Source organism: Diceros bicornis, chromosome 24 (genome assembly GCF_020826845.1).
Source record: "Diceros bicornis minor isolate mBicDic1 chromosome 24, mDicBic1.mat.cur, whole genome shotgun sequence".
NCBI lineage: Eukaryota > Metazoa > Chordata > Mammalia > Perissodactyla > Rhinocerotidae > Diceros > Diceros bicornis.
The window spans coordinates 23915878-23933020 of NC_080763.1; the positions used below are offsets into that span (position 1 = coordinate 23915878).

At 38.9% G+C, this 17143-nt stretch overlaps 1 protein-coding gene across 16 annotated transcripts in view; it reads left to right on the forward strand.

Annotated features, from left to right (window-relative positions):
- The window catches only part of TTLL5 (tubulin tyrosine ligase like 5), a 296525-nt gene that overhangs the window by 217120 nt on the left and 62262 nt on the right, over positions 1 to 17143 (forward strand). For 14 of the 16 annotated variants that reach the window (XM_058567405.1, XM_058567407.1, XM_058567397.1 and 11 more), the window contains one exon: positions 6000 to 6217. In XM_058567405.1, the coding sequence (XP_058423388.1) occupies positions 6000 to 6217 (218 nt within the window). Of the gene's footprint in view, positions 1 to 5999; positions 6218 to 8027; positions 10213 to 17143 lie in introns of those variants that run through there. The other 2 variants (XR_009223721.1, XM_058567412.1) reach the window with 2 other exon arrangements.

Below are 17143 nucleotides of genomic sequence, written 5' to 3' on the forward strand. Positions count from 1 at the left end.
AAAGAGCCATCCAGCTTTGCTCCATCACCAGGAAGCCTGAGTAAAGACTCAAAAAAGGAGTGTTTTTCTGGAAGGAATTAAAAAAAAACCTCCCAGAATTTAATCTCTGAACAGTATTATCTTTCTAGTAAGAGAGCCCAGATCTTGCTTCCCTATAACCTTCCAAGTTGCAGTCTGTGTTCTGTCTATCAGAAATTCCTCCTTCCCACCCACGAGTACCCTTCTGTTGTGGGAGGAGGGCCTTTCCAGTCTTTTGCCTGGGGCCAAGCCAACCCTCAAACTGTGGTTTTCTCTGAGCCTCCTTGCTGAAGCATGGCTATTTCCCACACCCAATAAAGAAGCAAAAGTCTTGTATATGTTGACCAGGCCTTGAGTTGAGGCCAGTGCTTACACAGCTCTCCCATTCCCAGGACGTTGACTGATGACAGTGCAGCCTCCATCCCTGGGCTGTTCACCCACAAGTGCAGAGTGCTGATAGTGTATATCCAAACCTCACATCTCTTAGACATTATATAGAGAACTTTATACAACTCTTCTGTCCATTTATGAATGAATATCAGGACAAAGAGTTCACATAATCTATTGTTGGTGGAGTTGTAGGATTGGGGCCAATATAGGCTATGTGGGGCTTGGGGAGTTTGATTTCTGCTGCTAGTCTAAAGACATCCATTTATATGTCTGCTTTTAACATTGCCTGAGTATTTTCCTGGGTTTCTTCTTATCAGATTAGATTGCTTTAATCTCATTCCCCTTAGCCTTGGCTTTGGTGAAATACCTGGGGACTTGTCTGCATTACTGACTCTTTGGAATTTTGGATGGTACAGAATTTTAATCATTTCATTATCCATTCAGTGTATTAGAGTATGATCACCAAACAACAAATGAGAACCCAGAAGCTTTTATTGTATTTGGAAAGAGTATCTGTTTTTTTGAGATGTGGTATATTTGTGTTATATTGAAGCTTAAACAAGCTTTACTCTTTGGTAGATTGAGAATTATATCTCAGCTCAGTTAGGATTCCATTTGGCTGCATGTAATAGACTACCCCTCCACCCCCACCCCCTACCCATGGCTTAAACAAGTTGGAGATTTTTTTTCCCCCCATATAATAAGAAATCTAGAGATAGGCTCTCCCAAATTCCATAGTACTATCAGGAGCCCATGCTCCTTCTGTCTTTATCTTCTGCAATCTTTAGCAAATAACTTTCACCCTTTGCCTGTCCAACTCTAGGTAGATATCCATGTTCTGGGTAGGAAGAAGAAGAACAGTAAAGGGCAAAAGTTGTGTACCAACCCAGTCTGCCCTCTTTAAAGAGCTGTCCCAGAAATGGCACCTGAAAACTTCTGTTTACATCTCCGAACTGTGTCACATAGTTATCTCTAGGCACAGGAATGGTTGGGAAATGTAATTTTTTAGCTGGGTACACATTATTACCCAAACAAAATAAGGGTAGTATTATTAGGAAGAAAAGGAAAAGTGTTAGTGTTACCGAACCAAAGTGGGTTCTGCTCCTGGCAAGTTAAAATCAGACTCCACCAGAAGTAGTTGTCACACAAAATAGAGTGTATTTGCAGCAAATAGGAGACCACGCGGAATTATTTCCAAAGTCATGGCTGTCCCCAAGCATGGGACAGCAGGTGACTTATTTCAGATGGGGAATGAATATTTAAAAGGGAGGGGTGGGCATTCACTTGCGCAGGCTCTGTTGGAAGACATGCCTCCACATACACTGCAGGTTATGGTGATAAGGCCTCAGCTCCTTCCGGAGAGGAGATCTCAGCATTAAAAATGAGGCAAAGGTCATAGGCCTCCTCTTGTGGTAGGGCTTGGTCTGGTTCAGGGTGGTTGGTGATTGCATCTCTTAACATAACAAAAAGAGAAAAACAATTTGGAGAAACAATTAAATGTTTCTGAAACCTCCCTTGAGTTCCTCTGGCCAATTAGTCCGTGACATCAGTATCCAGGGAAATGACAGTCTCCTAAGCAATCAATTCTCCTAATTTATTTTATTTTGTTGTTTGAGGTAAAAACTGATCTTATTACTATGGAACATCAATGTCTAAGGTCCTGCCACAAAATTCACATTTAGGAAGGTGAATTTATTTTTGTTTGGAATCTACAGAAGGTCTTACTTACATTTTGTGGCTGAGTATGAGTTGAACACAAATAGCACACTAGGCACTGTTCAAAGTCCAGAGAATGGTGCCATTACAAGATTACATCTCTGTGTAGACACAAACTTGCCTACTTTCTTGTATAGGAATTCAGTAGTTGCTGAAAAGAAAAAAAAAAGATGAATAGTTGGTATAATGTGAATTTTGTTTTTTGCATTCATGGAGTAAATGTTTATTAAGCACCTTTTATGGTCAAGGCATTCTACTGGGCACTGTGGGTGAAACAAAAATTAATCGGATATAAATCCAGCCATTTCCAGTGTGTATTGTCCAGAAGGGGGAAAAAGTCCGTACGTAAGTGTCTGTAATACATGGTAGAATGCGCTAAATGTGATAAGACACATACAAATAAATTTTTATAAGTGTTTAGAAGAGGAAAAGATTATTTCTGCCAGAGAGAATTGAGTAAATATGATCTGGGGAACCTAAACATATGTTTTCATTTTAAGAGTTTGCTTTCACAGCTAGTGAGCATCATCATAAGACTAGAAAAATATGTTGAAAAATGCATAGCCAACTACCCTTCACAAATCATTACAGACAGGCAGACTGGCATGTCATCCCGTTGTTGGGTTCCTTAGAAAACCGAGGTGGAGGTTTGGGAAGGAGTGGAGCATTTGTTGAGTGTCTGCTCTGTGCCTGGTACTTTGATTTATTTCTGGAAACCTTTATTGAATGCCTTGGCTAGATTTACATATGTGATCTTCACTTAATCCCCAACAATCCAGCTAAGTAATTATACTTGCTTATGAGGAAGTTAAAGCTCAGAGAGGTTAAGTAACTTGAAAACATCACCGAGTTTCTAAGTGCCAGAGCCTACATTTGAGCCTAGGCACATTTGACAGGAAAGCCTTGCTCTTTTCCACTTACCCAAGTCTCTGCCTTTCACTGATGACCTAACCTGATTTTGTAGCCACAATAAGTGTTGAACAGTAATTCCTTCTTCAGCCTGGTCTAATGGTTTGTCCTATACCCTGCTGGTTGAAACGTGGGCTTCATTTGGATACTTTTGACTTGTACTCACAGTTAATTTGTTACCTTCTTAACTCTTATTAGAACTTGACTTTCTTTTGACTTTTGAATAATTTATTTTTGTAATAAATAACTACATATAAATGATACAAAATTTTAAAAGGTATAAATGATATATAGTAAACAATTAGTTTCCCTCTCCCGCTGACCCCTAGCTAACCAGTGCTTCTCCATGGAGGTCACCAGTTTTTTGTACATCCTTTCAGAATTGTTCTGTGAAGATGCCAACATTGTATATATGTTTGTATGAGAGAGAGAGTGTGTGTGTGTGTGTGTGTGTGTGTGTGTGTGTGTGTGTTGGTACGTACGTGTATGTTTGTGTGGATTCCTTTTTTTACATAAACAGGAGCTTACTATACTCACTGTTCAGATCTTGCGTCTTTTTATTTGTATTTAAATGTCCCAGAAAGATTTTTTTAACAAAAGGAAAACTCAATGAATTTAAATATGGTTAAGTTGTCACCATGGCAATGTGTATTGAATAGATGTTCTTATTGACGGCAGTTCCCTCGCAACATGAAAAATCTAACTAAATAAAGAATATTTTTATTTCCAAGAGCTCTTTACTAACCATGGTTTCTCCTCCTCTTCTCCTCATCCAGAGAATTTGTTTATCGATGTCCTTGTAGAACTCGTCAGCCCTCATTCTTGCTTTTTTTTGTGTGTGTGAGGAAGATCAGCCCTGAGCTAACATCCACACCAATCCTCCTTTTTATTTTGCCGAGGAAGACTGACCCTGAGCTAACATCCGTGCCCATCTTCCTCCACTTTATGTGGGACGCGGCCACAGCATGGCCTGACAAGCGGTGCTTCCGTGCGCGCCCAGGATCCGAACTCGGGCCACCAGCAGCGGAGCGCATGCATTTAACCGCTGCACCACGGGGCCAGCCCTGTCAGCCCTCATTCTGATTTCTAGTCTCCTTCCTGTCCTGAATCAAGCATCTTTCAAGCACTCCTCAGTCTAAACTCACTTAATTGGGATGTAGTGGTGAAAATAGAAGCCTAGGGTAGCCCTTTCCTGCTTCCCTCTTTCCTTCCAGTTGAGTCTCTCCCACAGATTTTGAGACCCTCAGATATGGAAATGGTGCCTGAAAGAAATTGGTTTGTTTTGGGGCCAGTCCCACAAGCCTGGCTTCTTGCTGCACCCTTTGGTTACTTGTCCTCAGAAAGCTCGCTGGAGCAGATCAGGACTCCTGGGCCCTCTTAGACCGTCTGAAGACCTCCCCACATGTACATACTCCACAGTGCAGCCATCCTGGCTTTGCCTGTGGGCTTGGGTCTGCCTTTGTTCCCCTTCTTTGGATCGGAGATGGAGGTGAGTGAACAGCTCTTCAGTTTCCCCCTCGGGTAGTTTGCAGAGATGAGGAACATCTCAGTCAGATTGGTCCTTTTGAAAATGCTCTGATCCTCTGTCTCTGAAATCACTTTGTTCTTTGTCAGGCCTCTCAGTCAAACATATTTACTCCACACAGGACCCCTTGATCCCCTCATATCTGCCTAGCCCAGGGCCTTTGGGCACGTTTCCCTGAAATGGGACATTCCAAGGAAGAGTATAGAAGGGTTGGTTAACATTTTACTAAAGCTACCTAGTTCATCTTCTATATCTTAAAAAATAAAATTCATAACAGACAAAAATAATACTAGTGAAATCTATCTAAAAGATGAATGTTCCTAAGAGCACTTGATCTGGTTCCTTTAGGCCTCGCCATGAGGAAATGACATTTCTCCTATGTCTCTTTAAATGTAATGTCTACAGATGGAAATCAATTGCCAGAAATCCTTTTAATTAAAAGTCCTATGTATTTTTTCAATTATATTATTTTTCTCTTAATGCTATTTTACATTTAAAGCTTTTATAATGCATGCGTATTAAAAGCAGTGTTTATAGTATTGAAGGATCAGAAACAAAATTTGTGACACAAAAGATTATTTCTAATGAGGTAAATAAGTTGTAAGAATTTTTTAAGCATCTACTTGGTGAAGTATATGTTTACATGCTAACTATAGGTATATGTTGGTGTTTGTGATGTTTAGATGGTGATTTGTAGGTCTTTATTTATAGGCTTACTCTCTGAGCAAAAATACCCTTGTGTTGATCTTGTGTTCATATAATAACTAGTATTCATGTAGTAATTTTACTTTGAATGTGTTTTCAAATGTAAAGTCTTGTGTTAATCTTTAGGTCAAAAAGGTGTTACTACGCCAGAATTCTACAAATAGCCCTCAAGGCCATGCATGGTCTGGCTCCTGGTTTCTCTTCCAGCCTCCTCTCTCCACGCTCTCTGTTTGCTCACTGTGCCCTAGCCACACTGGCTTCTTCCCTTTCCTCAAATGTGCAAACCTTCTAGGGGAGTTCAAAGTTCTGTGAGTGGGCTGGAATTTGAGTCCAGCTTCAAGTCACTTTTGTTCTGTGCTGTATTTCTAGTACTTGACACCCATTAGGAGACATTTGTTAAATATTTGTTGAATTTAACAATGAAGAAAACTAAGATAAAGAGAGACCAAGTGCTTTTCTAAATCATACATGTGGACCGATACATAGTACCCAGATGCCCTGATTCCTAGCCCAGTGTACTTTCAACAGGACCATCTCAACTCTTTGCTTCAAGAGATTTCCCGTCTCTGAATCTGGACCTGCACTGGCATTGTTAGAGAAGTTTTTCCTAAAAAATTACTTTAACGATTTCCTTTTTTTTTTGGTCCCACTTTAAGATTACAAACCAGTTATTCACTTATAGCAAATGGGTTGTGAAGAGCATCTCCATCAATCATTTTTTTCTTTTTCTTTGTAGGCAATCTTTGGCAGCCAGACACTACCTAACTCCAATTTATGGACAATGAATAATGGTGCAGCTTGCAGAATTTCAAGTGCCACAGCTAGTGGCCAGAAGCCAACCACTCTGCCCCAAAAAGTGGTGCCATCTCCAAGTTCTTCCTCCTCCCTGGTCCCCAAACCCCCATCCAATCACAAACAAGTTCTCAGAAAGGCAACATCCCAGAGGACTTCCAAGTAAGTTTTCAATAATCTTCTGTTGAATTTCTTCTGAGTTGTATCAATTCTCTGCTAACAGTACTCTTTATTTATGGAGTCTTCAAGACAATTTGTACTAAAATGTTGAAAATAAGAACACCTGATGGGGAACAAAGGCTAACGCTGGTTCTCAGACCTGGCTACAGATTAGAACCACCTGGGGAGCTATGGCAGCATGCCCACGTCTGGGCTTTACCCCGTGGGAGGGGCAGGCACTGCTCTTTTAGGTTCCCCAGGGATTGAAGAGAGCTGCCACTGGCAGGATTCAGGGTCTTTGCTAACTAGCTCTTCCGGCCTCTGGCAGGAGCTACAGTCAGACGGTGCACCAGGTAACAGTGCTGAACTGTGGGCTTGGAGAAAGAAAATGAAAACTTCCTCCTGGATGTATTCTTCTCTTGGTCATTCTACAGACTCAGATCTTTTCAATTTCATATAAAATTCAGCACCCTTCCCCTGCCTCCCACTCTTGTTGGTTTGTTCACTTTTAGGCATTTGAATGGGAAGACGTAAGATTGGGATTTTATTGGGGAGATTTCTGTTGACATTAGTCAGCAGGCTCTGTGTAGCAACAGTGTTTCTAATATCTTTTGTAGTCTACCTATTTTACCTCAAAAAAGACATTTCCATGCCTGAATCAGATTTTTTAGGTCACATCCTTCACTCTACTCCAGCCATTTTTTAGCTAGTGAACCAGAAATAGACTGATAAAGAGCGTTGGTCTTAGCAGCCCTTCTCCATTTAAAATTAGAGAACTTTTCCAAGCTGTCTGGAAGAGGCGGGCATTCCCTGATGGACAAACACCTGGAGGAGATGTGTGTATTTCTTTTGCTCTCATTAAGGCTCCTTATTCATTTGTCCTTCACAAATTCGATTTTAGTTGTAAGACAGAATCCTAGGACATAGAAAAAGCAGTTACCACTTTTTGCCCTGGGATGGTGAATCAAATTCTGGATTTGGATTGAAAACATCCCTTGTGGCTGTTTTAATTTTATTGCTGCCATTATTCATTTATCCAGCAAATGTTTATGAAACGCCTACTAAGTGCCAAGCACTGTTTGAGGAATAATTGGCATTGTAATGACTTTACAGAACTCTCTGGAGCAGTAGGGAAGGGCAAATTTGTGGTTTGTGGTTGAAGGCCAAATAGCACAATAGCGAGGAAGCTATATGGCCCCTTACCCTGGAAAGAGCAGAGACGAATCCTTAAGGGCACAGCCTCTGGAGCCAGACCACCTGTATTCACATCCCCACTCCACACTTTACCAACCTGAGACCTTCGGCAAGTTACAGACTACTTAATCTCTTGGCCTCAGTTTTCTAGTTTGTGAAGTGGAGATAATAAGAGTATCTACTTCATAGAGGACAGTTGATGAATATTAGCAGAGTTAATACATGTAAAGTACATAGAACAAGACCTAGCATGTGTAAGAACTTACTAAGGCTTCATCACCATCCTAAGCATTCTAAAACCACACTCTCCCTCACAAGTTTGAAAGCCCACAGTTAGGGAGGAAAATTAGCGAGTCAGATATGAATGTTGAATTTGCCAGTGTGCTCCTGCTTTGTGGATTCTCCAGTTACTGTTGGTACCCTGAGATGGCCCATGGTGGCCCGGGTGGCTAGCTGGTCTGCTGGTGGAGAGGTGGGCTCCGTCGGCAGGCGGCAGGGTGGACGTCTGAAGACGCCACTCACTGCTGGCAGGAGAAGTCTTCAGCCCTCTGAGATGAGATTGCAGCTCTATGGACAAACTTTCCTTTGCTGCATTTTTGTGGTTTCTTCTCTCTGACAGGCAGGACTGTGGGAAAACCGGAAACAGCTCAGCACCAAAAATGCACAGAAGGGGAGAAAACGCAAGATTTCTTCAGAATTTAAGAAATATAATCCAAGTATCAAAAGGCATGCTGTGAGGCGTTGTTCCAGGAAATAGTTTCCAATTTGCCTTTAAAACTCTAGCACAAGTCTCTGAAGCTAAATAAGTTAGCACTAATGGAGACCTTACCGTTCTCCCACTTACATGGAAAATGTACAGTGTTATGAGGGCCCCACTGCTTTCAATATTCTCCTGACTTTTAGGAAAAAGAATAGCATTATTTTTATTTGAACTGATGCAGTGAAAAGTTCCATCTATGAGATATCCAGATAAAGCTTTTTTTAAATAACCGTTTTATTTTAGAATAATTTTAGATTTACAGAAAAGTTGTAAAGATAGTACACATAAAGGTGAGTACACTCAGTTTTCCCTGTTGTTAACATCTGATATTGCCATGGTAGGTTTGAAGAATGTACAGCACTAAGAAACTGTCATTGGTAGATTGCTATAAATTAAACTCTGTCCTTTTTTGGATTGATGAAGTTATTCTTAATCTAGAGAAACTTTTCATGGCTCCTGAAATCAGGATTCTGAGTATCAGTTGATATATTCTTATTGTTCTAAAGTAATTAATGTTCCTAGCCAGCATGGCGAGTTACTTAATATCTTTGTGACTCAGTTTCATGTTTTTTTGTTTTTTTTTTGTTTTTGGTGAGGAAGACTGGCCCTGAGCTAGTATCCGTTGCCAATCTTCCTCTTTTTGCTTGAGGAAGATTACCCCTGAGCTAACGTCTGTGCCCATCTTCCTCTATTTTGTATGTGGGACACCTCCACAGCATGGCTTGATGAGCAGTATGTAGGTCTGCGCCCAGGATTCAAACCAGCAAACACCGGGCCACCAAAGCGGAGCACATGAACTAAACCACTACGCTATCGGGCCAGCCCCTCAGTTTCCTATTTTAAAATAGGAATAATAATAGTACATGTCTCATAGGGTTATTAAGAGAAATAAATGAATTAATAATGTCAAACACAAATACAGTGCCTAGTACATAATAGACGTTAAATTAGTTTTAGGTATTATTATGATTAATACTGAGATGACATTTCAAGAAATTTTCAGGTAATTTTTTACTTTCTTCATGAAAGATGTGTTGCTTCATTTACTTGGAGTTTATTGCAGCCTTTCCTCTGGCTCCGTTCAGATTAATCAGGAGCCCTCGGCTGTGACTGGTGAGACTGAGTCACTCTCAGGAATGCCATTGTTGCCCCAAGAGACACGACTAATGAGAAGTTGTAATGAGCTTTTGACCGTGCCAAGCCCTGTGTTTTTGGGTTGAACTTCAAACTTCTCCTAGCACAGAAGTTGGCATTGGACAAATATAGAAGCAATTTCCAAGAGCATCAAAGTTTCCACATCCTAGAGGGTTGAGTTTAGAGAACAATAGAACATAAAAGATGGAATGTCATTTGGATTTTGGTGCAAAGGGAGTTGAGAGTCAGAACAGTGGGGTCCTATTTCTTTATGATAATATTCAAGTCACTTTCCTTCTAAAGGTTTCAGTTTCCCATCTGTAAAGCAAAAACCACTGTTCCCACTGAATAATTAACCAAAATAACTTGTTTTCTGTCTATTCCATTGAAAGCCTTTTATGAGCACATTTGCTTTTTAATCCTGATGCTTTAAAGTCATTTTCCTCATCCCTTCTTGACCCAACAGTTCTTTGTTCTAGTTCTCAAGTTCATATACTTAGCTAAATCTCATTTGTCATTTCTGTGAAAAGATGATTTAGATTTTTTTTTTTTTACCTTTTCCGTAGTGCCAATAGCCTTTCTTGATTTTCCTTTCTAATGTTTGCAACACTTCATAATTTAGTACCCACTTTAGATCCTCCTTTCAAAACTATTTGTGGTATTTCTTCCAGGAAGTCAGCTGAACTAAGAAGGATGACAGCCTCTGAACAACTACATGCATATGTCTCTTCCTTGTAAATGACCTTTTTTTCAGAGCCAGAATCACACTGTCCAGGAAATATGGAGAAAGAAACCTGAGGAGATTAAAGTTTGCCAGGGACATGGGCAAAACTCATAGACGAGAGATGAATTTGGAAGGGCAGGGTCAAAGCCTTTGTACCTTGGGACTGCTCTGAAGAAGGAAAACTGTGTAAGAAACACCAGACTTAACTAAAGCCCTTTTCTTTAAATAGCTGGATTACCTTTCCTTACCCTGGTCGTAGGATATTCTGCACCAGGGTGACCTCAGTGGAAATCAAAGGTAACTGCCGTTCTGTGTCAGCACCCAGGACAGTGGTGTTTATTAAAGGCTGCTAGGGATTAGGAGGGAGGAACGCAGTCAAGAGCTCAGCAGCATGGTACAACCAAATACCAATTAATCTGACCTGATATTTGGTGATGTCAGCAATATGATGAATGATGCTCAGAGATTAATGTCAGAAAAATATTAAATTAAGAATCAGGTAAAAAAGTATGCTACATCTTTTTAACATATGAGTCATTAAAGTGAAGCAAAATGATCAGGAGTTATAATGGTCCAAAAGTAGCTTCTTGATAGGAGCACAGAAGATGTCATATTGTAGGTTAACCATCTTCTATCAGCCTTTCAGCCTTTTGTGTAGTTTCAAGAAATATGATTGAATCTGCAGCTTATCCATCCTTAAATGTAGAATTCTCTAAATTATACGTTTCTAAAATATATAATCATAGAATTTTAGATAAAGGAAGATAAAGGAATAGAGGCATAGTGCAGGGCTCTGAGTATAGCAAGGTACACAGGTGGTCAGTGGTAGAGCCAAAGCTGGAATCCATGTCACCTACTGTGCTAACCCCGGGCTCTTCCCAGTAGACCACTGATTTCAAAGGCCTCTACCAGTCCTTTCAGATCCATTCTATACAGCAAATGGCAGATGAATCATCCTAAAATATTGCCTTTGGGGAAAAGCAATGTAAGCACTTAGGAACTTACTCCTCTCCCTTCCACACCAGTTTTACCACTTAAATGGCCACTGAAATACTCAAAAGGAGCAAGAATTTGTGTCACTCTCATACTGAAGTGTTGGGAGAATTTCTATTAGATGTAGCACAAGAAGGATTGAATTGAAGAACAACATTGAGGGCTTTTATATACTGCCTTCCTGTGAGAGTGTAGTCTAGGAAGGTAGTGAGAGACCTGGAGTATACCAGACAATACCCTCTTACTCTAAGGGGCAGGGCCTGGAAGTAGGAAGAGGTGAGGGCCAGTCAAGGGGTCTGCCACTTAAACTATCTTTCCTCTACCAACTCTCAACATTTGGACCTCAGTGGTGGCATTAGGAGATCTTAAAGTTTGCTTTTGGCATGGACAATGACATCAGTCAGAGAACTGGGTACTAGTAACCACATGTAACCAGAAGTTGCCATTGGGGTATGTATGGTCCAGTGGAGAGAAGTACATGAGAGTCGTGTTCTTCCTTTGGTCATTCATAATTGTGTAATTTAATTTAAAATCTTACATCTCATCCCTGCCTGCTGGGATGTTAAAATGGTGTTACAACTGCTGGATATTTCCTATCCTTCACTTCCCTTTTTTCTTATCTGATTATGGAAATCTCTTTTTAAAAGATTTGAGCAGGAATTTATACCAAGCTTTGATAGAATCTATATCAGTTCCTCCATGATCATAAGCTCTTAATGGCAAACTTAGACTTTCCTCTCTAAAGATGAGCAAATACTAACAACTCTTGGGGCCCTGGAATAGATGGTATGGCTTAAAAGAAAGCTCCATGGGTAAGATTCAGAGGAGCTGCCAATCTGTGAAATAAGTTTAAGCAAGAAAGAAAACAACATTTTAGAAAATACCTGATGTGTATTCTTAACAAAATTTAAAAGTAGACTGTATCCCTGTATAGAGCTAGAAGAAGCTATCACATAGAGCAAGCAGTCAGAGGTCAGGGGGGATTGCATGGAAATGAGAAAGTCGGTTGAGCAGTGAGCAGAGATCAGGCACTACAGAAAACTGAATCAGTAGAATAAAGGACAGATTTCAAAAATTCTGCCAAAATTCTGAGGAAAAGTAAACAAACATAAAAATGATGAGAGAAAAGATAGATTCAACCTAAAATAATAAATTCCAGAAGGAAAACAGAAGTAATAGTCATTATTATAGGCAAAATGGACCTAACATAAGGACATAAAGGGTTTTCAACAATATAATTAATAAGATTAAATTAATAGATATACAACTTTGTGTCCTGCAGAGCGCCCATGGAATATTTTTCAAAATGAGAACATTTCAATTACATCCTTAAAAAATAAAAATTATACAGTCCTCATTCTCTGAGCACTTTGCAATAAAAGTAAATATTAAAATAAAAGTCTGGACAAAATGCCCAAATAATTTTGGAATTTTAAAACATTCTTTTAAGTAATTTGGATCAAAATTATATTACAAACTATGTTGAAAATACGAATCGTACATATCAAAAGAAGGATGCCCACTCTTGCCACTCTTATTCAACATAGTACTGGAAGTTGTAGCCAGAGCAGTTAGGCAAGAAAAAAAAATTAAAGGCATCCAAATCAGAAAGGAAGAGGTAAAACTGTCTCTATTTGCAGATGACATGATATTATATAGAGAGAACCCTAAACACTCCACCAAAAAACTGTTAGAACTAATAAACAAATTCAGTGAAGTTACAGGATACAAAATCAATACGCAAAAAGCAGTTGAATTTCTATACACTAACAATGAACTATCAGAAAGAGAAATTAAGAAAACAATTCCATTTACAATTGCATCAAAAAGAATAAAATACCTAGGAATAAATTTAACCAAGGAGGTGAAAGACTTTTATGCTTGAAAACTATAAGACACTGATGAAAAATATTGAAGAAGACACAAATAAATGGAAAGATATTCTGTCCTCATGGATTGAAAGAATTAATATTATTAAAATGTTTACACTACCCAAAGCAATCTACAGATTTAATGCAATGCCTGTCAAAATTCCAATGACATTTTTCACAGAAATAGAAAAAAATAGTGTGGAACCACAAAAGAGCCCAAATAGCCAAAGTAATCTTGAGAAAGAAGAACAAAGCTGAAGGCATCACACTTCCTGATTTCAAACTATATTACAAAGCTTTAGTAATCAAAACAGTATGGTATTGGCATAAAAACAGACACATAGATCAGTGGAACCGAATAGAGAGCCCAGAAATAAACCCACACATATATGGCCAATTAATTTACCATGAAGGAGCCAAGAATATACACAATGGGGTAAGGATAGTCTCTTCAATAAATGGTGTTGGGAAAACTGGATATCCATATACAAAAGAATGAAACTGGACCACTGTCATACACCATACATAAAAATCAACTCAAAATGGACCTGAAACTGTGAAAGTTTTAGAAGAAAATGTAGGGGATAAGCTCCTTGATGTCAGTCTTGGCAATGATTTTCTGGATCTGATACCAAAAGCAAAAGCAACAAAAGCAAAAATAAACAAGTAGGACTACATCAAACTAAAAAGCTTCTGCACAGCAAAGGGAACCATCAACAAACTGAAAAGGAAACCTATGGAATGGGAGAAAATATTTGCAAATCATATATCTGATAAGAGGTTAATATCCAAAATACATAAAGAACTCATATGACACAATACCAAAAAAACAAACAATCCGATTAAAAAATGGACAGAGGGGGGCCGGCCCGGTGGTGCAAGCGGTTAAGTGCGCGCGCTCCGCTGCGGCGGCCCGGGGTTCGCTGGTTCGGATCCCGGGCGCGCACCGACGCACTGCTTGGTAAGCCATGCTGTGGCGGCGTCCCATATAAAGTGGAGGAAGATAGGCACAGATGTTAGCCCAGGGCTGTCTTCCTCAGCAAAAAAAGAGGAGAATTGGCGGATGTTAGCTCAGGGCTGATCTCCTCACAAAAAAAAAAAAAAAAAAAAATGGACAGAGGAACTGATACACATTTTTCCAAAGAAGACATACAAATGACAAACAGGTACATGAAAAGGTGTTCAATATCACTAATTATCAGAGAAAAGCAAGTTAAAACCACAAGGGAATTTCACCTCACACCTGTTAGAATGGCTGTCATCAAAAAGACAAGAGATAACAAGCATTGATGAGGATATGGAGAAAGAGAACCCTTGTGCATTGTTGCACATGGAATGTAAATTGGTGCAGCCACTATGGAAAACAGTATAGAGTTCCCTTAAAAAAATAAAAATAGAACTACTATATCATCTAGCAATTCCACTTCTGGGAATATATTCAAAGGAAATGAAAACACTATGTTGAAGAGATATATGTACCCCAATGTACAAAGCAGCATTATGTATAATAGCCAAAACATGGAAACCAGCTAAGTGTCCCTTGATAGATGAATGGTTAAAGAAGTTGTCGTATATATACGATGAAATATTCACTCGTGAGAATGAAGGAAATCATGTCATTTGCAACAACATAGATGGACCTTGAGGGCATTATGCTAAGTGAAATAAGCTAGACAAAGACAAATACTGCATGGTGTCACTTATACATGTGTGGAATCTAAAGAAAAAAAGTCAAACTCATAGAAACAAAGAGTAGGAAAGTGGTTGCCTGGACCTGGGGGGGTGGGAGAAATAGGGAGAGGTTGGTAAAAGGGTACAAACTTTCAGCTATAAGATGAATAAGATCTGAAGATCTAATGTAAAATATGGTGACTATAGTGGATAGCACTATATTGTATAATTGAAATTTGCTAAGAGATTAGAACTTAAGTGTTCTCACCAAAAAAAAAAATATATATATATATAAATATATGAGGTGATGGATGTATTAAATAACTAGATGGGGGAATCCTTTCACAATGTATACATATATCAGATCACCACAATGTACACCTTAAATATCTTACAATTTTATATGTCAGTTATACCTCAATAAAGCTTAAATTTTTTTAAATGAAAATAAAGAATTGTACATATCAAAACTTATATTTGAAATGAAGTCAAAGATGTACTCAAAGGTAAATTCATAATCTTAGTTATTTTCATTGTTAAAATATAAAAAGTTTGAAAAGAAATTAACCAAGATACAAATGGCATATTGACTTCAACTGGTATACTGGCTTCAGCTGATTGCCCAGAGTGTTTTGTTGAAAAGAATTACGAGGACTTTTCTGAGTTCAGCAAGAAGAAGTGCTTTGATAGATTAGTAATGTCTACCACAGACAGGGAATATGATGAGCGGGGTGAATATACACGCCACATATTTGTCATACCTGAACTAAGCTTTCATTTCTTGGAGTTAGAAAAGAGTCAATAAAACAAAGCTAAGAAAAACAGATCAAAGGAAATCAGGAAGAAAAGCAATATAAAGTGAAAAACAGGCCATAAAATTAGTTAAGTTCAAAACCTTAGTTTGGGGTAGGGGGATCAGGGAGGAGAAAAATAAACATAGCTCTGCCAGAAAAATGAGAGAATTAAAAATAAGAAAAAGTTTTTAAAAGTAGATATAGGAGAGATTGAAAAATTATGAGAACACTGTGCACAATTGTATACTACTACATTTTAAAAACTGGATGAAAGATAATATTTGAAAAATACAAAGTATAAAAATTGGTTCTTGAAGAAAAAGAAAACCCAAGCAGAACAAGATAGAAGTTTTTAAACTATCCAAGTTGGTTCTTAAAGAAATAGGGTACATGAGTAGGCCTAGAAGCAACTTTAAAATATCATCTCTAAAATAGTTTTTTGAACGTTTTTTTTGAAATCTTTGGAGGCTTCCAAGTGCCTGCAAGATCAAGTGGAGAGTCCTTACTCTGACATTAAAGCCTCTGCAGTGTGTCCTCTATTCTGCCTCCAACCTTCCCTGTACTACGCTACCTCCTTGCACAGTCTGCTCCACACATGCTTCCATTCGTTCTTCCTACATGCTCATGTCATCCCCTCTGCACAGAAGGCCCTTAGCCCTCTTGAATCTAAGTCCTGCCCTTTATTCAAGATCAGCTTTTAGTTTATTGCCTTCATGTGTCTTTCCCAACTGCCCTGTCCTCAACTCCTCAGCTGACTCTACCATCTACCTCCTTGTCTTATTTTTCCTTTTTGTTTGTATTCCGCTTCTCATAAGTCTCTTAGGACAGACACGTTGTCCTCACCCTTTTATCACATATATATTGAATGTCCACTGTGCTATGCATTCCTCTAGATATTGATGATAACACCAGTGGAGAAGACAGACAAGAGCCCTGCTTTCATGACATTTATTTTTGAGAAAGGGGAGATAGTTCAGTCCCCAGCCCCTGATATAGCTTATATTCATAATTTCTCAGAAGATGGTTGTGGAGGGGATGGTGGTGGTTGAAGTTGTGGTGGTGACACTATTTTGCATCAAGGTGTATGCATCAAGGATCACTAAATAACAATGATCTCATCATTAATTATTTATACTCTGTAGAGGGGAATATGGGAGGCAGTAGAGCACAGTTATTAACAGCCCAAGATTTCAGATTAGATTTGAATCCTGGTTCTTTTACTTAATGGACTGTTATTTAGGGATCCCTCTAAGCTTCTGTTTCATTATCTGTAAAATATTACCTACGTCGTGGAGTTGTTCTTAGGATTAAATGTGATTATGTATTCCCTGACATATATTAAGTGTCCAGTGCATGCTGATTGGTTTTGTCATAATTTCTGCTGCTGCTGTTGTTCCCTATTGAAAGAAATTGCATTTTTGTTGTTAGTAAGTTGTTATTCATAAGTGTGATTTGGCTCTAGCTAGCAAGGCTATGGAAATTCAAACACATTCTGATTTCCTGAACACTAATAACTCTAATGACTATTGAAGGCTAAGGCTTAGTTTCAAACAAAACAAAAGATTAGATTTGAACCTACTGACTCCCAGTCAAGTTGGCTCCATAGTTCGCACTTGAATGTTCCCCTCTGCTGCAAACACATAGCACTGATAGATAAAAAGCTCAAAGAAGAAAACCAAAAAGGCGTAGCTAAGCTTCAAAACAAAGGAAACATCTCCTTGGCCCCAAAAAGTACAGAAGTAAATGAGAATCAGTGAATGAGGCTGAAGCAACAAGCTTTCTGAACTC